We start from the raw sequence: 22,402 nt of genomic DNA on the forward strand, positions 1-22,402 counted from the left end.
AACCGTGTCTGCCTGTCCCGCATCGGACTTGTCAGCCACAAACGAGCCTGCATCTGACGTGGACATTACCCCTCCATAAATCTTCGTCCGCAAAACCAACCAAAGAAAAAAAAAATATATATTTCGGGCATTGACATAGGTTTTACTATGTCGATGATCTCACCTGAATTTACAGCAGTCACACATCAAGTGTTCATTAATTTTCTGTGAACATACTCCACTAGCTCCTTTCACACTTGCATCCCCTAAACTGGCTGTTCAATGTCCCGGGATAGGAATGGGGGTTTGTTTGGCTTTTCACACTCGACCACTCCTAACTGGGACACTGAACGCTTTCACACTTACAAGGAGTCATCCTCGGGGTTTGGACAGTTCTACCCTCTACCAGTGACGTTATGACCCAGCAAGCAATGGTGGAGCCTGCCCTCAATCCTAATCAATGTATTATGAGCTTATATTTGAATATAATTAAACTATCTACAGCACAGTATGAGCCCTTCAGCCTGTTGTTGATGTTGTGCTGACCTATATAAATCTTTACAAGGGACCATGCGAGCACTAAATAGCAATAGAGGACAATTTTTAAATGAGGTGGGAAAGTTAGCATTTTAATGCCAATTTATGCAGTGGGGATAAGTTTGTAGTGCTATAGCGTGGAAAAGTTGGTAGCGTACAATTTATAAATACCATAGGGGAAAAGCAATGGCGGACCTGTCCTCCCAGAATTCCATGTGGTAGAGAAAGGGCAGTCTGCCCGGCTGCATGCACACAGCATTCACGGAGGGGTTTCTCTGCCACACGGCATTCTCGGAAGTTAAGTCTGCCATTGCTTCCCCACCCCCAACCCCCACCCCCCCCACCCCACAGTCTTTATAAATTGTGTGCTATAGTGCTAACAACTTTCCCATGCTGGTTAAAAATTGTCCACTATTGCTATTTATTGGCTCTCTCCCCCTGCGACTTCCCCATGGCAATGTTTATACCCTCATTTTAATCTTTTCTTCCTTCACGTTCCTGCACTCACGCAAAAACTTGGGTCATTTCAATCCCACAAAGCAATTACCCATTTCACACTTTCCTGATTGTAACCCTGGCATCTGCAAACGCCTGGGATTGTACTGGGGGTTGAGGCTGTCAATCCCTGGTGTGAGATGATGTCATCTGATGCCGTCATTGAGCTGATTTTGCTTTCATGCTAGCCACTTTAAAGGCCGATTTTAATTCCTGGGATCACTTGCAAGTGTGAAAGGGGCTAAATATCACTCATTCCTTGGGCCACATCTGGATATCGGCAATGTGCCGAACTGCTTCATCCTGAAAGCCTTTGGAAATTCCGCAGTAATCACAATGGATTTTATTCTCAATGAGGAAAAATATGTGGACCTTTCACAGTGGGATTTCTAAATTTCAGCTCTAAATCTGTTCCACAAAGCCACCATGACAGGGAATATTTGCTGTAAAGTCCCTGGCTTCATGCCTAACAGTAATTCAGGGAAATCATGTGATTCCCCACCCACTCCATTCGCTATCCATTCTCACCTCCCACACTTAAGAGTTTGACTTGCTGTTCAGCATTAAACTGTGTGATCTTTTAACTCTCCTGACAGGGGCTACTGGACAACACTTCCAGAAAGGTCAGTTCCAGCCATGCTTTAATCAATTGAATTGTTTCTGGGAATACTTTAAAATACAATGTGACACAATTTTAATTCTGATGTGATCCATGCTTGGCAATCTGGACTTTTGTGAGTGGGAGGGTTTCTTTCTTTCTTCTTTGGCTTGGCTTCGCGGACGAAGATTTATGGAGGGGTAATGTCCACGTCTGCTGCAGGCTCGTTGGTGACTGACAAGTCCGATGCGGGACAGGCAGGCACGGTTGCAAGGGAAAATTGGTGGGTTGGGGTTGGGTGTTGGGTTTTTTCCTCCTTTGCCTTTTTGTCAGTGAGGTGGGCTCTGCGGTCTTCTTCAAAGGAGGTTGCTGCCCGCCCAACTGTGAGGCGCCAAGATGCACGGTTGGAGGCAAGATCAGCCCACTGGCGGTGGTCAATGTGGCAGGCACCAAGAGATTTCTTTAAGCTAGCTCTCCAGTGCATGACGTCCTGTTTTGCGGAAACTGCCAAAATGTTTGGCCTGGAAGTCACCCTGAAGAAAACTGAGGTCCTCCATCAGCCAGCTCCCCACCATGATTACCAGCCCCCCCACATCTCCATCGGGCACACAGAACTCAAAATGGGAGGGTTTAGTTTGTAAAGAATATTAATAGTCTTTATCTGAATTAGTACAAGATTTAAACCACTGAATAACAATTGTGTACAAAGTGCTTTGTGAAGGTGCAATGTACGAGTTGAAATGGGTGCAGCATTGTACAGTGGAGTTCTGAATGTTTATTATTCCCAACAGAGTTTATTTTTAAAAGGATTTAGTATTAGTAACCTCACCAGCTAAATGGCTATTGTGGAACCCTGCACCACTTACACTGAGATCATCAGCAGTCCTGGCCCACTCTGAGCCAAATTCCAACTTGTTTACCAAATATGCTTGGTATATCTATGACTCCACCTTTTGTGGCCACAAAAATCATGCATTTTCCACATATTCTGCATAAATGTCGATTCCCCTCTCTTTTTCGCCCTGACCTCCCAACCAGCCAAGCTCCTGACGCCTTGAAAAAGGCAGGTACATACTACAGTCAAAAGTTTAAGCTGTGTAAGAGCTGACCCCCCCCCCCTTCAATTTGACGTGAAAAATTGGTCCCAAATTTTGACGTGAAAAATTGGTCCCCCTCCTCCTGCCCCCTCCTCCTGCCCCCTCCTCCTGCCCCCTCCTCCTGCCCCCTCCTCCTGCCCCCTCCTCCTGCCCCCTCCTCCTGCCCCCTCCTCCTGCCCCCTCCTCCTGCCCCCTCCTCCTGCCCCCTCCTCCTGCCCCCTCCTCCTGCCCCCTCCTCCTGCCCCCTCCTCCTGCCCCCTCCTCCTGCCCCCTCCTCCTGCCCCCTCCTCCTGCCCCCTCCTCCTGCCCCCTCCTCCTGCCCCCTCCTCCTGCCCCCTCCTCCTGCCCCCTCCTCCTGCCCCCTCCTCCTGCCCCCTCCTCCTGCCCCCTCCTCCTGCCCCCTCCTCCTGCCCCCTCCTCCTGCCCCCTCCTCCTGCCCCCTCCTCCTGCCCCCTCCTCCTGCCCCCTCCTCCTGCCCCCTCCTCCTGCCCCCTCCTCCTGCCCCCTCCTCCTGCCCCCTCCTCCTGCCCCCTCCTCCTGCCCCCTCCTCCTGCCCCCTCCTCCTGCCCCCTCCTCCTGCCCCCTCCTCCTGCCCCCTCCTCCTGCCCCCTCCTCCTGCCCCCTCCTCCTGCCCCCTCCTCCTGCCCCCTCCTCCTGCCCCCTCCTCCTGCCCCCTCCTCCTGCCCCCTCCTCCTGCCCCCTCCTCCTGCCCCCTCCTCCTGCCCCCTCCTCCTGCCCCCTCCTCCTGCCCCCTCCTCCTGCCCCCTCCTCCTGCCCCCTCCTCCTGCCCCCTCCTCCTGCCCCCTCCTCCTGCCCCCTCCTCCTGCCCCCTCCTCCTGCCCCCTCCTCCTGCCCCCTCCTCCTGCCCCCTCCTCCTGCCCCCTCCTCCTGCCCCCTCCTCCTGCCCCCTCCTCCTGCCCCCTCCTCCTGCCCCCTCCTCCTGCCCCCTCCTCCTGCCCCCTCCTCCTGCCCCCTCCTCCTGCCCCCTCCTCCTGCCCCCACATCCCCCTCTGCCTGCCCCCACATCCCCCTCCTCCTGCCCCCACATCCCCCCTCCTCCTGCCCCCACATCCCCCTCCTCCTGCCCCCACATCCCCCTCCTCCTACCCCCACCTCCTGCCCCCACATCCCCCCCTCCTCCTGCCCCCACATCCCCCCCTCCTCCTGCCCCCACATCCCCCCCTCCTCCTGCCCCCACATCCCCCTCCTCCTGCCCCCACATCCCCCTCCGCCTGCCCCCACATCCCCCTCCTCCTGCCCAGCTGGACAGTGTGCAAACCCTGAAGGGCTCGACCCAATGTTCAGTCACATCCACAGCGAGGGCTGCAGGTAGCCAGAGCTTGGTTTCCACCTCTGGGTCTGGGAGGGGATGGGGGTGAAACTCTCTGCACTTCTCCCCAACCTCCCTCCTTACAAAAGCCCCAAAGCCAGCTTTGCCCCTGCCTGTTTCCCTTCACTGACCACCTGTTCCAGGGTGGGTCGCCGTCACCAGCAAAGACCACTTGAACCTGTGGTACATCAACCAGTGTTTATTCCTGCTTTCCTCAGCCAGCCGAACATCTGGACATGAACATCCGATCTCAGATCCCTGCTCAGATCATCACCTTCGCCCTGCTTCTACACTCCTTCCCTGGTGAGTGATGATATTTAAACTGGTTTTCACAGTTAACAACTTCCTGACACTGTACAAAAGTTAACTATAACATCCCACCAGTTCCTATGGATCTCTTGTGAAAATAATCTTTAATTCTGATTGTTTGCCCAGTTCAGGCAATAGGACTATCTGGATTGAGATGCCTGTGCTTTGAATCTGTTAATGCTGTGCGTCCGAAGATGATGAAGAACTTCGAAATATTCCCCAAATCAGTCTTCTGCAGCCAGACTGAAGTTATGTAAGTATCACGCAGCCATAGTCATTTGCAAACACATGCACAGAGCGATCCGAGCCAGTGTTCAACTAAAAACAGACACAAATGGTGGGGGAAGTCAGCTGTTCTTTCATCGTCCATACTACCAACGTTTTGGGACTGAGCCCTTCCTCAAGGAATAAGCAGAATGAGCCAGAGGCAACTGATCCAAACCCTCCTTCTACCCTGGGCTGGTCCCTCCTCACCCCCCTGGGTGTGGACCCCACCCTCTCGTCACTCTTTACATGACAATTAGAATGATCTTGTCATAAACATTGCACAATGTACTGAGGCATTGAAATTCTTGCTGCAGCCGAACAGGTATTTTGTGTAAAAAAAAACTACCACATTAAAACATAACTATAAATGCAACAGATAGACAGATAATAAATAATGTTATCGTAATAGGGAAATAAAGTGATTTGACAATAGTGCAGATGGTTCTTTTGTAGTGTCAGAGCAGTCCATCGCTGGTTCAGGAGCCGGGTCTTCAGGCAAGAACGCGGGAGAATCAGGGTCAAGCCACCAGCCCCTTTAAACATGCCCTGCCATTCAATACAAGGGCTTCTGAATCAATTCCCCAGTCTCCAATGCCCTGAACTTTTCTCGACCCTGTGCCTCATAGTAGTACAGCTGTGGACCACAGCAAATTCCGTGGATAGATACACCATTCAATGCAAGAAGAAATCTCCCAACCTCAATGGCAGCTGGGATCAATCGATCGATCAGTTGCCTGCCTGACATCCTCCTGTCGTGAAGCAAAGCACAAGAGCGCAAGGCTGGACAGAGTAACCAGAATCCCTGGCAAATGATTTGAAAGCAGGGAAACTCCCCCTGACAAAATAGAAATCATTTGAAAAAATGATTAAAACCACCAAATAGTTAACCCCAACCCGAGCAGCTACAGGTTAAACTTGACTCTTCATGTTCCCCTGAAGCTCCTCAACTTACAATGGGGTTATGATCCGATAAACCCATTGGAAGTGGAAAAATCACAAGTCAATGAAGACCCTGCCTACCAAACATCATAGCCTAGCCTACCTCAAAGGTGCTCAGAACACTTACTGGAGCCTACAGCTGGGCAACTCTATCCAAAACAAAGCCTATTTTATAATTAAATGTTAAATACCTTTTATTCTACATTGGGGGAAAAAAAAACAATTTTTAAAATCACAAAATATAGTGATAACTTTGAAACATTGTAAGTCAGACCACCACAAGGAGGAGCATGGACTGAGAATCACTTTGGTTTGAGACTGTTCACTATCCACATACATGCAACTTATCCTCTCTCTTCTACAGATTAACTGTGACACAAGACAGCAAAGACATGGAAGTGTGTCTGCGTTCAGACTCCAAGCAGGGAACCCGACTGCAGAGGTGCTGGAAAAGGTCAGTACTGTACACAACAGCGGCTGACTTGTGACAATATGTTAACTGCAGAAAACATGCCCGTTCACACCAAAAAAGCGAGAGTCAGATACTGCTCCAGGTATTTTAGTGGAGCGAGTTGCACAACTCAGGGGAGATTCTGGCTCTAGTCCAACAGCTCAGAGACTGTGCCCAGAGGGTTCTACATCTTCACTTCCTATGGACACTCGTGGCCTGCTGAGTTTCTCCAGGACTTAATCCAATCACTCTCTGTGGATGTGGGGACAAACTAGAGTTGTCCAGAGATGTCTGGTGGAGATCGAGGTGGATGCACATCATTCCCAGAGGAACTGAACGAGGCAGGGTCGAGACAAGAGAAGCCCACAGCCCCAGAATTTGGACTTGTTAGCCCCATATCTGTTCCACACCTGGATCGAGGAGTGGACTCACAACCACTGCTTGATTTGAGCAACAGAGGCCAAGGACAGAAACAGGCAGCATTTTTAACCACTCTGTGTGGACACATGGTGGTCAAGCTAGCAGGGCATAGAGTAGGAACTCCCCTGTTGAATTCATCCACCTTGGCTCATGTGGACTTGGATGGGGGAACGGACTGTGGGACACTGACACAGACTGGGGGCGGGGGACTGGGAACAGACACAAATGGGAGATGGGCAGACAGAACATGGAGATGGACAGCAGGGACACTGAAATGGATGGGGGGTGGACGTACACACATGGGGAGACGGATGGGCGTGGATTGAGTGGCAGCCTCCCTGTACATTTCCCTTGCTCCATATGAGAGAGGCTCTGCTGCTGGTCTTGAATCCAGCTTGATCCAGTGGAAGCCAAGCGAACCACAGCCTGCCCCATCTGCTTCCCCCACTGCGCACACAGGTAGGGCTGGCCTCACTGATCCTGTGGTAGCTACAATTGCCCTTCTGATCTCTCTGGCAGCTGGATGCACCAGGTGAATCCAGCTGAAATGATGTTGGGTGGCAGGCAGTGTCCTGGGATTTCATCTGTACCAGTCCACCTCTGGGCACAGCTTGCCCAGGTTACAAGTCCCAATACAGGTCAGACCAGGAAGTCAGGCTTCAGCACAACACTCAATAGTGACAGCTGAATCATGTCCTGTCATGCGTGTGCACTCCCCTGTACAGGCACAGAACAACAGGGTTATTCAGTGCAGCGAGCTGCATGCCGAGGTCTTGTGAGGGGACTTTCCCAGCTTCAACAAGTTCAAACATCAACTGTTCTATTTCATTACCGATCAAGTACAGATGGGGCCCAAAATACTCTGTGGGAACGTTGCAGACACTGTGATTGCAGTGCAAGTCACCAAAAATGCTGGAGAAACTCAGCAGGTCACGCAGTGTCCACAGGAAGCAAAGAAATACAACCAACCTTTTGGCCCTGAGCCCTTCATCGAGATACATGCAGAAAAGAGGACGGCAGCTGAAGATACAGGTGGAGGAGGGAAGAAGGGGGGGTGGGGGGGAAGGAAGGAGCACAGGCCAACAGGCCTGCTGGATATAGGTAGGAGGGTATAAGAATAAAGACTGAGGTAATGGGGGGGGGGGGGGAAGAGGAGTGGCTTTGAATAGAGATGGGAAGGGGGTGGGAACTGAAGGGAAGGAGACAGGGATAAGGGGACTGGAAACAGAGAAAATTGATGTTAATCCCATCTGGTTGGAGTGGCCCCAACAGAGAATTAGTTGTTGTTCCCCCAATTTACGGGCAGCCTCTGTTCGACGGTGCACGAGGGCACAGACTGACGTGTCAGCGCGGGGAGTGGGGCATGGAACAATCTCCCCCAGCCCATTCTCATCAGGTTCCAGGAACGTGGACCACGGGGGGGGGGGGGGGGGTGGAGGGGTGGGGAGGAGGTGGGTATTAGTAATGCGGGAGTGTGCACGGAGATTGCAGCAAAGGTTAGTTTGACATCGGATTACCATGGCAGATGTCAACATTCACAGGTCTATCTCAAGGATGAAAATGAAACTCAGGGGCAGATTAAGTTCAAAGATCTCAGTTATCTCATGTTATGGCCACATATAAGAGAAGATCAGATACCCTTTATTCTCTTTACACAAGTAGGACATTGAGTGCACATCCTGATAGTGCCCACATACATCAAACAATAAACTAGAAAAACAACAACACAATAAAACAATCCAATATTCCACATTGATGATGTTCAGTTCGCATAAGGCTCTGGGGTGAAAACTGTTTTTAAGTCTGTTTGTCTGTGAGTTAATGAACCGAAAGCATCTACCGGAGGGCAGCAGTTCAGATGATGGCAAGGGCATCCAGCCATTGGGGGTAGTGCATTGTGGACATGGAAGGAAGGTCCCTGTGGTGGGACCGTACCTCACAAAGGAAGGGAGGTCAACCCTCTCCTTCCACTCCAGGTTGTCCCATAGGAGCTCCTCAGGCCACCACACCAGATCAGAGCAAGACACGGAATGGAACCCCCTTCCTCCCCTACTGAGTGTGGGGGAGGGGGGGTGGTGAAAAAAGGGGAAATGCTGAGGGAAAGGCAGAGCTCACATCCCAGGTGGAAATCGGGGAAAGGAGTTTACAGGGAGGAAAGGGTGAAATTCAGCAAAGATGCACAACCATATTTCGGGCTTGAGCCCTTTCATCATGGGTATGAGCACAATGTAGGCAGGTGCCCGAACAAAATGGTGAGGGGGGGGGGTGGAAGGACCACAGTCCCACAGGCATGAGCGAGAAGGTGAGCAAGAGAGGGAGGCCACACGGCAAGGAAAGGGGATGGTTCTGTGAATGGAGAGGGAGCAGGTGGAGTGGGAAGGGAGGGAGAACGGGGAGTGGGTGAGCAGGAACCAGAGAAGGCGATGTCAACGCCAAGTGGCTGGAGAGTGCCTGGTTGGAAAAGCAAGCGTTTTCCTTGATGGGGTAGTAGACGAGGCCATGGGCAGATGTGAGTGCGGGAGCGGGGGTGCGGAACTGAAGTGGTGGGCCACTGGGAGATCCCTGCCACTGATGTGGATGGAGTGAAGGTGCTCAGCAAAGCAATCTCGCGGTCTGCGTGTTTTACAGGGAGGCAAGGGGTTGGGTGGGGAGGGAGGGAGGAGACAAAATGGAGAAAGAGTAAATATCCTCTGCCCCTCCTGGAATTCCCCTCTCCTCATCCCCACTGCCTGTTCCGGTCTGGGTGCACAGCTGATCGATCTGGTCCTCACAATGAGCCATTCACCCACAAACTATACAAGGTGCAGTGAGAACCATCAGGATGAGCAGCCTGGGACAGTCCAACACTGCCACACAGTGGAATGGCAGTGAACTTGCAGCTTCAGCCTCCCCGTATCAGACAAAAGCAGCACATGGGAGAAATACTCAGCAGGGCAGAGAAAACATTGATGCTTCAGGCACAACTGGAAGAAGTTGGATGTCAAAGAATGTTATGGACTGGGAGCGAAGGCAGAGAGTCAAATATGTGCCGTTCTGGTCACCCAGCTAATAGGAAAGGGGGAGCCGCGGACAGGCGCAGGGCACCAGGATGGGGCCCAGTGTGGGGGCTCAGTGTCTGGGGGACCCACACGGGCTGCTGGGAGACTGCCTCATGGAACAAGGTATCAGAACTGGGATGCGAGAAGGGCTTAGGGTGCTGATCATGTGGTTCAGGTCTGAGGCTCTAGTAGCCAATGGATCGAACAGGAGTCTTTGCGGCTGGAGGCGAATCCATGGACACTCAGTGTCTCTGTAGGGACTCTCTTTTGCTTCCCTTTCTCCGTGGTTAGGGATGCCAAGCAATGCTCAAGGCGACATTTCTCAGGCCAGAAAGAGCGAGATACAAGTAGGGTGGGGGGGGGGGGGCGATGTGTGGAATAAAGGGAATGTCTGTGATAGGATGAGTGAATACCAGCCATTTCCTGACCCTTTAACTTTGTCTGTGAGACGTGTTGGGTTAATGAGAAGGTGATGAGAAGGCAAGTAAGAAAAATCAAGCCAAAGTGAAGTAAAAACGGAAAATGCTGGAAAAAAAACTCAGCAGGTCAGGCAGCACCTGTAGAAGCAGCTCATGTTGCAGCTGGACAGATTGCTCAGGTGTGGTTATCTGATCTTCTCTTATCTGTGGCCATAACCGTAAGATTTTGAAACTTAATCTGCCACTGAGTTTCATTCTCATCCTTGAGATAAACCTGTGAATGTCGACTGAAGGTTCCTCACTCTCTGCCATGGTATCGATGCCAACTAACCTCTGCTGTGATCTCCGTACCCACCCCCCCCACCCCGTGGTCCATGTTCCTGGAACCTGACAAGACTGGGCTGGGGGGGGGGGGGGTGGGGGGGAGAATGTTCCATGCCCACTCCTGCACTGACACATCAGTCTCCGATAGGGACAGAGTCAGGTTGGAAAGGCTGCATGAGGCGTTTCTGGAACGTTGGCATTTGCCCCAGCCCGTACCAGCCGGGGATTGTAGGGGGGAACTGAAGTTCAGATGACTGAGTATAGCTATTCCACCAACATCCCAATGCACTGTGGAGGGTGTGAGAGCTCATGAACTACTACTGCGCTTGGAAGGTTGGTCACCGAATGTTGGAAGACAGGTGTGGCACCTCCTGCCGTGACAGGACCAATGACCAACTTGTATCTCTCCCTTCCCCAGTTCGGGCAAAGGCCTGAAACGTTGGCTGGTTCTCTACCCACACATTGCTTTCACAGAAGTCTCTGTTTTAGTGTCGGATTTCCAGCGTCTGCAACTTACCAGGTGACACTTCTGTTCCGTTACAGAATTCAGAATGATCCCAAGAAGAAGAACGTGTGCATTCGAAGACTATTAAGGAAAGGTCGGAAGGGAAGGAGGAGAAAGGGGAGAAGTCGATTGATGCAATCTCAGCGATGATATCTGTAAACGGCAAAGTAGCGTGACTTGATGGAGGAGGTAGAACAAGCAGGCCCTCTCACCCTTGCGGCTGCTGTTCAAAGACATGGCATTTGGTGACTAAATCATTTGTCTCCACTTAATTACTCCTCCATAATATTTAGAAGCTTGTTTATAAAAGTAACCAAAATGGAAGCCGTCGTCCACCTCAGTACAAGTCACCCACCTGTCACAATTTAGATCGAGCTCCAAAGGCAACAACTCTGCGTGGTTGCACCAGGGCTATTTCACACATTGAATTAAAATTGTACACATGGGTCCAGCAGAATTGGAGTGCACTGTGCACGCCCCACCTCAGACGCGATGAGCTCCCAAGGCCATTCGGAGCTGGTCACAAATCATGGACAATAACTCTTCAAGGTCTTGCTCATGAGGCCGAGATAACTGGCCATTGAAACGTGGTGAGATTCACCAACTAACGCAATCAGATTTCAGATGGATTGTCAGTGTACATACATGACATCACATACAACCCGAAGGCCCTTTTTCAATCACACACTATAGACACACGCTGGAGATGCATCAGTGGCCACTTTGCACAACACAGAAATGCAAGGGTAAACAGATGTTACACATTTATTTTTAGTTTAGAGATGAAGCACAGGCCCTTCTGACTAACGAGCTGTGCTACCTAATTAACCTCCCAACCCCGTATTTTATGAAGGATGGAAGGAAACCCACGCAGGTCATGGGGAGAACATACAAAGTCGTGACAGGCAGCATCGGATACGAATCCGGAGCTGTAAAGGCATCACGTCAACAGCCAAGCTAACAGTGACAACCATTCATAATGCAAATACACAGTGTGAACAGTGATGCTTTTGTAAAGAAAATTGGTTTAATAAATAACGGAAACCAAGAAACATGCAATTGTCTTTTCTTTATTAAGACGAGATGTAAATTAAATTAGAAGCTCATGGTCACGTTACACAAGAAGCAGAACCTGGTCTCTTGAAAAGAACTTGGTTGATACAACCCTGGCCTCAACACCACCCTCCCCTTCTTCCAATAGCCACCACCACACCACCTCCCGCTGAGTTCTAGTAATTAAAGTATCTACCAGTCCATCTGGAATGTAATCAATCATCTCCCACCCCCACCCACCCATTGGGTGAAGAAACTGCTCCCCCCGAAGTCCAATAGGACACCCAGTATTCATGCAAGCACTGCACATCGATCTTTAGGCCTTTTTATGGGGGGGGGGGGAAAGAGCGAATGTCAAGACAGATTCTTCATCTTTCCATCTCTGCACTTCCCTCTGTAAAGGTTCTGAAGGCAGATGGGCTGCTGGAATATGCTCCAGCTTCACACTTAAAGGTGAAGGTGTAGTCGCTCCACTTCCTCCATTGGTGAAAGCAGCTGTGAAGGGGAGGGGTCAATGACATCGCCAGCCCGCGACCCAAGCACAAATTTTAAAGCACTCAGTGTTCAGATACAGGGCAATAGCAACCGCGATTTGTCTCTAAAGGATCATTTTTCTATTCATATGAGTGATGGCTAAAGTTTTTAGTTCTTCTGGGTGGGAGGGAAAGTCGATATTAATTTTTCACTTGCTGGCGGCTATGTTTGGCATCACTGTGACGAGAGGTATTACTGGACCACTCGCCCCTGCCTCCCGACTGCTCTCCTTAAAGGGAACGATGGATCCACATGATAGACCATCACCGTAAAAGGTAAATTCACCTTATTTTATTCCTTGAGCCAGATTTAATGCAGGGTTGCTTGATGAAAAGGGCTCGTGATACCTTGGTAAGAGCATGCCTGTACAGCTTCAGTCCAAGAGGACATTGGCTGGTATAAAGGGACCCTGCTTTTCTTTCTCTTCTGTAACTGTAAGGGGCACAGGGCAATAAGGCAGATGAAAAGAAATTTTGCGCAGTGTTACATTTTCTGTTAGTAAGAACCATCAACTCAGTGAAAGACGCCCTTTTGTCAGCCCAAATCCTTGGTCGTTCAGCACACGGAGATGTCAGTGAGAGAACACTGCCGATGGGCACAGTCCAAGCAGCCGAAGTCTAGAGTCCTCCCATTACTGGCCACTGAAGGGCTGAGACAGAGGGGAAATTCCTAAAACAGCAGGGGGGGGGGGGGGGAACGGCAAGGTGTCCCAGGGGGAGGTAACGGAGTCGTTAGAGAACCAATGCAACCACGTACACTGATGGAAATGCAAACACGTTTGACACTACGGGTGTGAAAAAGCTTTGAACATTATTTTTGTAAATAATTTATTGTGAATAAATTTTTAAAAAAATGATAATAAATAACATTGAACCTCTAAAACCAGGGCGAGTTCAGGACCAAAGGAAGATTCAAGGTTAATATTTTATGGGGTTAGGTTGGGACTCCAACAGATGTAGTTTAAAACCCTGCAATTGTTCCATGTTTGTTCCAGTTCTGCAGGTTTTGAGAACGCTGATTTAAATTCTTGGATCACTTTCAGTGGAACATTGGACATCCTGATACCATTCATGGTGGGTGGGCTCTGGCTTTCCTGTTGCATTATTCATCCCTGAAACAGGATATGATGCAGTGATTTATACCCCAAGGACAAAGCTGTTGATGTGCAGCTCACTCTTTGAGCTCGTTTCTTCTCACTGCCATAACGTTCCAGGTGCCTCACAGTGAAGCAAGGCGCTATCAGCACAGCAGGAAGGAACAATGTTCGGCCACTCTCCTCCACCTGACCTCCATTGAAGGAGACTGCAACCAATCTGAGCCTTTACTCCAAGCTCCAGATTCTTTCCTCAATCATCCTAGAGGGTGGTTTCTGCACCGATCCAACAGAACCACATGACAAGCCAGGGGTCCAGAGCCAGATGCTTCGGACCCATGGCGTGTAACTGTGGGGACTCACCAGGTACCAGAAATGATTCACTGATGGAGCAGTTCATCAACAACCTGGCAAAGGTCTCTCCATAAATGATCACCAGGCAGAGATGGGTCCCACAAAATCAACAGCTTGCCCCCTCGTCGGGCCATCTCCAGGGTAAGGAACAGAGAATGACGAAGTCAGGGCTCACTCACAGGAGTTTAGAGGGAAGCAATCTTGTCCTGGATTTGGATAGGAACTGACAGGCAGGTTTGCAAACTGGAGATCAGGAGGCTGCTCATTTGATTTGGGATCATCGTCCTGGAGAATCATTGCGATTATCCACCTGGAGGGCCGTATCGCTGGGAAGAGACAAGTCTCACAGACTCTGGACACCTTGGGAATGTGGGGATCTGGGAATGGGGGAAGGAAGTGAGTTTGAGGCACAGGATCTGCCAGAAGTTCAATGAGTGTTGGAGAAGGCTTGACCAGCCAATGACCAGCCTTGCTGGCCTTCCTAACCCAGGGAACCAAGCCCCAAAAAGGTTTGACAGCTTGGCACTGAGAAGGATCTTACAGCAGCTGTCATGGTACGAATCTCCAGACAGCAGAGGTACAGTCACACAGGATTAACACATCTTCCGATAAACCCATTGGGAGTCTAACAGAGAAGCAGTGTTGCAAAATCTCTCAAACCAGATAATGCAAATAGTTCCAGAAAAGTCTAAAATGTCTTCAAATGCAAACAATTCAACAGTGCACCTCAGCTCATCTCCAGGTGACTTGCTCAGCCCATGGCTGACAGCTCGATTTCAGGGCTACCTCATGGAAAGGCTGTGTGGTCGGTCATGGAGCTGCAGGCATAGGAATGAGCACTTCAAGCTGGACCATTTCACGGCACAGATTACTCGTAATGTTAACCTCCTGTTGCTTCAGTAGAAGCAACGCACAAAGCAGTTACTTCCTTTCCCCACCCCCACCCCACCCCCGCTGCAGTTTATGGCCTGAAACTGTGGCAGCGTTTGGCGTTAACTTGAAGAACACTAATTAATTGATTCCCAGCATAACAGTACCTAGGACATGAGAGCATCTGACCTTTAGCAAAGCAACATTTTGAAAGCTTTCTAGCACAAATCCATCAATTTCACAAAAGGATTTGAAAAAAAAGATCAGTTTATGCAATTCTTAGTCATCACTCAAATTCCATACCAGATGCAGACTGATCAGTGTATTGGCGGATAATATACAAGCCAACATTTCTGCATTCAAGTCCCCCTCACTCCTATAAACTCCAATGGACAAACATCATACCTTGCAAAGTCCTAAACCCATTTTATCTTTTAAATGTTAAATTTGCTTCACATACAAACAACATCTGACAGTGACACATCACATGGCATTTCATTAAAAGCAAAAGTTGTTGGTGCAAGTTTCTGACAGATTCATGGACAGCATCTTCCCCTGTTGTCAGACTTTTGAACACACTTTCATTAGTAACGTGGTGATGCCCTTGCACTAGTTTAATTGAATGTTCTATCTGTAACACTACAATTAAAATTTATTTTATTTTACACTACCTATTGTACTAGAGTACAGATTGACTTCCTTGGATAGCACAGTTTTTCACTGTAGCTTGATGTGACAATTAATAACATTCTTCCAAATGCACCAGCCATGATTCGAACAGCTGAGCCAACTTGAGGAGCTGAATGGTTGCATCTGCTCCTCCATCTTCTGGGCAGAGGCTTGACAATGAGAACCCTATGGTGATCATTTCATTTGATCACCCTCTTGCTCTGTTTTTGCTCTCTGTCCCCATCCCACCCCCCCCCCCCAAATGCTTGGCCAAACAGTTCCAACTCCACCTCTGATTTCACAAATGACACCAGAAGAGTCATCAGCAGGATCTTGAACAATGACAGTGGAGCACAGAAGGATAGAGGGACTCGTGGCTTTGCGCTGGAACAACCTCTCCCTCAACAAGATCCAGGAACTAGTCTCAGACTTACAGAGGAAGCTCACTCCCTGTTCCACATCATTGCTGCAGAGGTGGAGATAGTGGACAGCTTCAGGTTCCAATGGATAAACAGCTCCAGGGTCAGAATTATACCAGATGGAAACAGGCCCTTCAGCCCAGCCGACCCAACTGATCTAGCTCAATTTGCCTGCATTCAGCCCACATTCCTCTAAAACTTTCCTGTCCACATACCTGTCGAAACACATTTTAAATGCTGTAATTGTCCCCACCTCTTCCATTTCCTTTGGCAGCTTGTTCTTCACACCCAACACCCTGTGTGTGTGTGTGTGTGTGTGTGTGTGTGTGTGTGAATCCCTCAGATCACCTTTCCCCTCTCACCTCAAACCTATGACCTTTATGCATTATTCAAACATGTAAGGTATAATTACAAGTCACTCAAACAATTTATTTTTGATGACAAAGCTGACAGCAACTTGCCAGGAGGTTGATTAATAACACTAGGCAAAGATTGCCTGTACACCTCATTGAAACCATGTTTGTGCAAGAATTATGAAATGACAATATTCCCAACACTTAGAATGAACTGCTTACTGACATTTAAGGTAGTACTGAGTAAAGAGCCAAAAATAGGCAAACATAGTAAGACACCTGCAAACATAATCTGTGTGAAACAATACTAGTAAAAATAACATTTCCTGTCATTCAGAGAGTAAACTGGCAAAACCTGTTATAAATCACTTCAACCGCAGCATTGTTATCGAGGTTAGAACATTAATATACGAGAGTTTCCACTGCTTGAGAAATAAACTATGGGGGCAGGGTAAGCTGCTGACAAGGATGACTGCAGTGATGTTGTCAAGGCAAATTTCCCACTGGGGTCCAGCCCCAAGGGTCTGTTCACTGGCAACATAATGAGTTGAAGGACAACTGGGAATATCAGACAGATGCTGCCCTCTCACAGTGACAGTGAGCACACATGAAAAAAAAACAAAGCTGGAGAAACTCAGTGGCCAAACAGTGAACTTTATACAGAACAATAAAGGTACATAACCTATGGTTTGGGCTTGAACCCTTCATCAGGGTATGAACGAAATGTAGACAGGCTCTCGAACAAAATGGTGGGGGTGGGGCAGGAACACAGTCCCACAGGCAGGAGGTAATAGGTGGGTCACAGAAGGGAGGACACACCAGCTAACCGGGGGGAGGGGGGTGGCTCTGTGAATGGAGAGGGATGGGAAGCTGGAGGAAAGAAGACAGAGGGGTGGGAAAGAGGGAGAACAGAGAGTGGGCTAGGTTGGAATGCTGTCTGGTTGGAGAGTGGTCAGACAGAATATTGTGTTGCTCCTCTAATTTATGGGCAGTCTTGGTTTGACAGTACAGGAGACCATGAGCAGACAAGAATGGGGTGTAGAATTGAAGTGGTTGGCCACTGGGTGATCCCTGTCACTGATGTGGACATTGAACACAATGGAGGGAGATGTGTGGGCTACATTGTGTCCATACCTCAATGAAGGGCTCATGCCTGAAACGTTGGTTCTGTATCTATCTTTGCTACATAGAGCCCACTGTTGGACCTGCTGAGTTTCTCCAGCATCGTGCTTTTACTTCACTCACGGTATCTACACGCTCTCATGTTTACCCCTACAGCCCGTGCATCAGCCCCTACTCCCCCCCCCCCCCCCACAGCCCCGTGCATCAGCCCCCACTCCCCCCCACCGCCCCGTGCATCAGCCCCCACTCCCCCCCACCGCCCCGAGCATCAGCCCCCACCCTCCCCACAGCCCCGTGCATCAGCCCCCACCCACACCACAGCCCCGTGCATCAGCCCCCATTCCCCCCCACAGCCCCGTGCATCAGCCCCCACAGCCCCGTGCATCAGCCCCCACAGCCCCGTGCATCAGCCCCCACAGCCCCGTGCATCAGCCCCCACAGCCCCGTGCATCAGCCCCCACTCCCCCCCCCACAGATCCTTGCATCAGCCCCCACTGCCCCCCACCGCCCCGTGCATCAGCCCCCACTGCCCCCCACCGCCCCGTGCATCAGCCCCCACTCCCCCCCACCGCCCCGTGCATCAGCCCCCACTCCCCCCCACCGCCCCGTGCATCAGCCCCCACTCCCCCCCACCGCCCCGTGCATCAGCCCCCATATCCCCCCCACAGCTCCGTGCATCAGCCCCCACCCCCGCACAGCCCCGTGCATCAGCCCCCACCCCCGCACAGCCCCGTGTATCAGCCCCCCCCCCAGCCCCGTGCATCAGCCCCCGCTCTCCAGCCAACGTTCCGGCCCGTCGGTAACTACGTAAGCCCGAGCTGACAGTCCCCACTGCGGACGCAGAGCAACCACACGCACCCTCTACCCACCTACAGCTGCCGCTCCAACGCGCTCCGCCGGCATCAGTTTCCCCAACTCCGGTCCAGGCCGCCACCGTCAGCCCGGCCGCAGCCACTCACAGCAGCAGTTGCTGCCTCAGGTACCACCCCTCCACCAATCAGAGAGCTCGCTCCCGAGAACGCTGCAGGCGGTGACATTGAATTGAGTCAACGTGGGGCTTGGTGAGGGAGGGGCTTAGTGAGGGGAGGCTTGGAGTGGGGATAGGCTGAGTGAAGCAGATCTTAGTGGGAAGGGCTTGGTGAGGTTGGGGCTTGATGGTGGGGACGGAGGTGCTTGGAGTGGGGAGGGAGGGGCTTGATGGTGAAGGACGGGGGTTGTGAGTGGAGGGGCCTTGTGGGGAAGGGGAGGGACTAGGGGGAGGGAGAGGCTTGGGGTTGGGCTTGTTGGGGGAGAGGATGAATGGGGGGGGGGGGGTGGCTTGTTCCGGGATCAGTGGGGGGATTGATGGAGGAGGGGCTTGGTGGGGAGGTCCAGTCTGGGGCGGAGGAACTAGGGGGAATGGGCAGGACAAAGGAACTGCGGAGGGTTTCGAACATGTCTCAGGTCTTTGCTCACACCTCACCCCTCCATTCCCTCTCCCACCAGGGACGTTCCATGCGTTCATATTGACTTGCAGATGCACCATGAAAAACAGACTTGCTGTGTCCATCATAGCGTGGGATGGGATGCCACTCCAGGCAGTAACACCTCCAGTGCACATGAAGATAGGAGGAAATTGATTATATGTTTGAATCAATCATTGCTGGGCCTATTGTCCATCAAGGGGTTTCTTTTTGAATTAAAATCCATAGCAAAATCTGATATGATTTATGAGAATTGTTCTCCAAATTACTGGCAATGGCACAAAGATTGCAGACAACATCTTTGCATCTCACACTTTGCATTTGTACACCTTTCTACTTTCTGGAGGATTTACTACATCACATTTTGATGAGAAATCAGTGCAAATGAAGTACTGGCTTTTGTCTATTTGTTGAGATTGTAGCTATCTGACAGTGAATAAGGGAACCGAAAAGTCACAAGGATTAACCAGAGGAAATGTAGACCACAAAAGTTTTCTGTAGATACCCACAATGAGTATATGATCTAAACCAACATTCTTAATTAGATCAATTCTGGTGTTAAATAAGTAAATTAAAATCAATGACTATGTCTTTTCTTATTAATGTTAACTCAAAGGGCTAGAAGGGCTCCCGAAGGGCCTTGGGAAGGCTTCCTGACAGTGTCAGAAGTTTGTATCTGTAGTTCGGGTCGCTGATGGATCCGTGCTGCTGCAGAGGTTACGGGAGTACTGGAAGCAAATCCACCGTCACTCAGTGACTCTGATGGGACTCTCTTTTGCTTTTCTTTCTCTCATACTGTAAGGGGCACCGGGAGACACTAGTGGTGACTTCTTGTCTGCCTTAAGGCAGGCAGAAGGCAACTTCGTGTCATATTACATGTTCTGTACAATTACATGACAATAAAAGAAATCTTGAATCTTGAAAAGAGAGGGTGAATATAAAATGGATTAATTTATATGAGTAACTTTTCTCTGCAAAGGTGGTACATTCAAACAAAGAGGCTGCTTTGGACATATGAGTGAAAAGGGTGAATAACATATTTTGGTTCAAACAAAATTGTTAATTTTCCTGTGAAAATGTACTGTGAACCTTCTTTCCAATGATTAACAAAATTAAATTAAAACTTACCTCTCTCCTACTTCCTTCCTGCTGTAACTCTCGCCGTTCTCCAATCCTGGAAGGATGGTAAATCACAAAAATCTGTGGACACTGTGATTGAAGTAAAAACTCAGCAGGTCAAACAGTGTCCTTTATGTAGCAAAGATAAAGGTACAGAACCAATGTTTCAGGCTTGAGCCCTTCATCAAAGTACAAGCAAAATGTGTGCAAACACCCCAATGCTTGATGAAAGGCTTAAACCTGAAACGCTGGTTATGTATTTTTGTCTTTGCATATAAAATACACTGTGTGTGACCTGAGTTTCCCCAGCATTGTTTTAACTGGAAGAATGATGCAGGCCACTCAGTTCTCTTTACGGATGGCAGTGAGAAATGTGTGAAGCAATGCCTTTCACTGTTTTCATTGCCTCCCCCAGCCATGCCAGACATTGGGATACTACCCCCACTCCCTGAGGGAAATCTGAATCAAATGGCAGACATTAGGACATAAAGCCACAGGCAGGAGAGCCATGCCTGTCTCCAGCAACCTGATCCAATCCAGCGATGTGAGATGTGATGACCTGTGATTCCCAGACTGTTTAGGTCAGCTCATACACTTCACTTCCTCTATGGCTCTGGGTTATTTGGACAATATTTAATTGTGAGATGATTATAAGGAATTATTTCATGTGGACCTCAATAACTTTGTGTCATGTATGGAAACCATTAAAAGGATCCCTTCAAAATGAAGCCAATTTAGCAAAGCATTCAAATTTTTAAAAATCCACAGTATTTCTGTTAGTAGACAATTTTTCATTAAGGTATGGGAGGACATATTTGTTAAGTATTGATTGAAATATCACCCGTCTAATCCGCAGTGTTCATATGAGGTAAAAATATATTACTGACGTTTCGGGCCTGAGGCCTTTCTCAAGGGATGGGAAAAAGCAGCAGTATCTGAATAAAAGAAAAGGGCAGTGGGAAGAGAGCAGACCAACAGACAAAAGGTGATATTTGGATATGGGAGAGAGGAAAAGGGAGAATTAATGGAGGGGGGGAGGCTTGGCCTGTGAATACAGAGCTGGTGTAAAGGAGAGAAAGAGAGAAAAGGGAAGAGGGAGAGGGAGAGACAGACAGACAGAGCTGTAGAAAGGAGATCTCGGGGGAGGGGGTAAATGGAAACTGGAGAAGACCACGATAACGCCATCTGGTTGGAAAGTGCCCAGACAGAATATGTGATGTGGTTCTTCCAGTTTGTGGGTGGTCTCAGTCTGGCAGTGCAAAGAGACCATGGACAGACCAGTCGGCAAGGGAATGAGATGAGTAACTGAAACGGTGGCCACTGGGAGATGCACACAATTGTGGCTGCACATACACTAAAATTGGAATGATACAAAGAAGATCAGCATGGCCCCTTTGCAAGGATGGCAGGCAAAGCCGTGAAGCATTCCTTATTACCTCCTCTCAGGTAAGATAGCTTGTTATTTTTTTCCACAAAGAAAATTTGTAAAGCTAAGGAGTCCAGTATAATCAACTATGTTCTGGCACTACAATATTTAAAAGAAGTTAGCCTGATGTGCTCGTGTTTTATAGAGAGTGTACTTTAGAGTTCTTCCTAAATTCATTTTAGACCAGAAGGATGAACCATCAGTTATTGTGGGAGCTTCCTCCCAACTGAACTCAAAGCGCAACTCGTCCAACGTAACCACACCCGACCACATAAAGTGGTTTCTTATAGTCATGTCTGAAGACACTGAGCACATTTTAATATGGATATACCCAGAAAAGAAAGATTGCCATTTGCAGTGTCTGTGCTACAACATTGACTTGAAAAGTGAACTGTTTCTCCCTCCACAGATGATGTCTGACCTGCTGAGTGCTCTATTTATCGACATACAAAACGGTAACAAGCCACTTCACCCATGAGTCTGCACTGCACAATCAATTTACAACCCCGGTACATTTTGAGGAGTGGAAGGAAACTGGATCCCCCAGGGAGAACATATAAATTCCTTGTGGACAGCGCAGGTTTCGAACCACAGTCCCATTTGCTGGTGCTGTTACAGCGTGGTGCTAACTGTGCCACCCTGAGGACCTTTCGCTGGGCTTATCTGGAAACAGGGTAAGCAGCCAAAACCTTGTCAAAGCACACTGAAATGCTGGAGGAACTCAGCTGATCTTTTCAGCGTCTATGGGAGACAAAGATATATTGCCAACATTTCGGGCCTGAACCTTTCCTCATAAGCAGAATAATCCAGAAGCAGGAAGTCTCAGAAAGTCTCAAAATTCAAACAATGGGGGAGGAATCCAGACCAACAAAAGGATGTGGTAAGAATATATCATGCTTATGAGAAAGGAGATGGAATGGAGGGACAGAGATAGGGAAAGGCAACTGGGGAGTTTAATGAAAGCCAGTGAAGTTGATATTAATGCTGTCTGGTTGGAGGGAGCGCAGTCGGAAGATGAGGTGTTGCTCCTCCAATTTACATGTGGTCTCAGTTTGGCCATGCATGAGACCGTGGACAGACATGTCAGCAAGGGAATGGGGCAGGGAATTGAAATGGGTGGCCACTGCAGACAGAGCCAAGATGGCTCAACGAAGCGATCTCCCAGTCTGCGTCCAGTCTCTTCGATGTAGAGGAAACCAGTTGGAGCACCGGATGTTCC

The 22,402-nt window shown here is 49.5% G+C and overlaps 3 protein-coding genes and 1 non-coding gene across 5 annotated transcripts in view; 3 read left to right on the plus strand and 1 right to left on the minus strand.

Annotated features, from left to right (window-relative positions):
• Nucleotides 1-18,157, minus strand: part of rassf4a (Ras association domain family member 4a) — a 101,691-nt gene extending 83,534 nt beyond the window's left edge. For both annotated transcript variants that reach the window (XM_069885317.1, XM_069885315.1), the window contains exon 1: nt 18,045-18,157. The gene's annotated coding sequence lies outside the window, so the exon portion shown is untranslated. The remainder of the gene's footprint in view (nt 1-18,044) is intronic.
• On the plus strand, nt 1,524-11,760 carry LOC138737530 (C-X-C motif chemokine 5-like). The gene is made up of 5 exons (XM_069888208.1): nt 1,524-1,634; nt 4,255-4,339; nt 4,472-4,598; nt 5,916-6,005; nt 10,747-11,760. The coding sequence occupies exons 2-5, from the start codon at nt 4,273-4,275 to the stop codon at nt 10,856-10,858; spliced, it is 396 nt and encodes a 131-aa protein (XP_069744309.1). The 5' UTR covers nt 1,524-1,634; nt 4,255-4,272; the 3' UTR covers nt 10,859-11,760.
• On the plus strand, nt 17,192-17,986 carry LOC138737308 (uncharacterized). The gene has a single exon (XM_069888061.1). The coding sequence runs from the start codon at nt 17,192-17,194 to the stop codon at nt 17,984-17,986; it is 795 nt and encodes a 264-aa protein (XP_069744162.1).
• A 2,927-nt stretch (nt 18,158-21,084) lies between the features above and the next one.
• On the plus strand, nt 21,085-21,194 carry LOC138737819 (U6 spliceosomal RNA). Its single transcript, XR_011341261.1, has one exon. It is a non-coding gene; the product is annotated as a U6 spliceosomal RNA (small nuclear RNA).
• The last annotated feature ends 1,208 nt before the right edge of the window (nt 21,195-22,402 follow it).

The sequence above is a fragment of the Narcine bancroftii genome, chromosome 6, assembly GCF_036971445.1.
Source record: "Narcine bancroftii isolate sNarBan1 chromosome 6, sNarBan1.hap1, whole genome shotgun sequence".
NCBI lineage: Eukaryota > Metazoa > Chordata > Chondrichthyes > Torpediniformes > Narcinidae > Narcine > Narcine bancroftii.

Bases quoted from the DNA above. Each gene is read 5' to 3' on its own strand.
- LOC138737530 (XM_069888208.1), top strand. From the start codon at position 4,273: ATGAACATCCGATCTCAGATCCCTGCTCAGATCATCACCTTCGCCCTG. The intron at 4,340-4,471 runs GTGAGTGATGAT...TTGTTTGCCCAG, and splicing joins GCTTCTACACTCCTTCCCTG to TTCAGGCAATAGGACTATCT. The intron at 6,006-10,746 runs GTCAGTACTGTA...GTTCCGTTACAG, and splicing joins CTGCAGAGGTGCTGGAAAAG to AATTCAGAATGATCCCAAGA.
- LOC138737308 (XM_069888061.1), top strand. From the start codon at position 17,192: ATGAAGGGCTCATGCCTGAAACGTTGGTTCTGTATCTATCTTTGCTAC.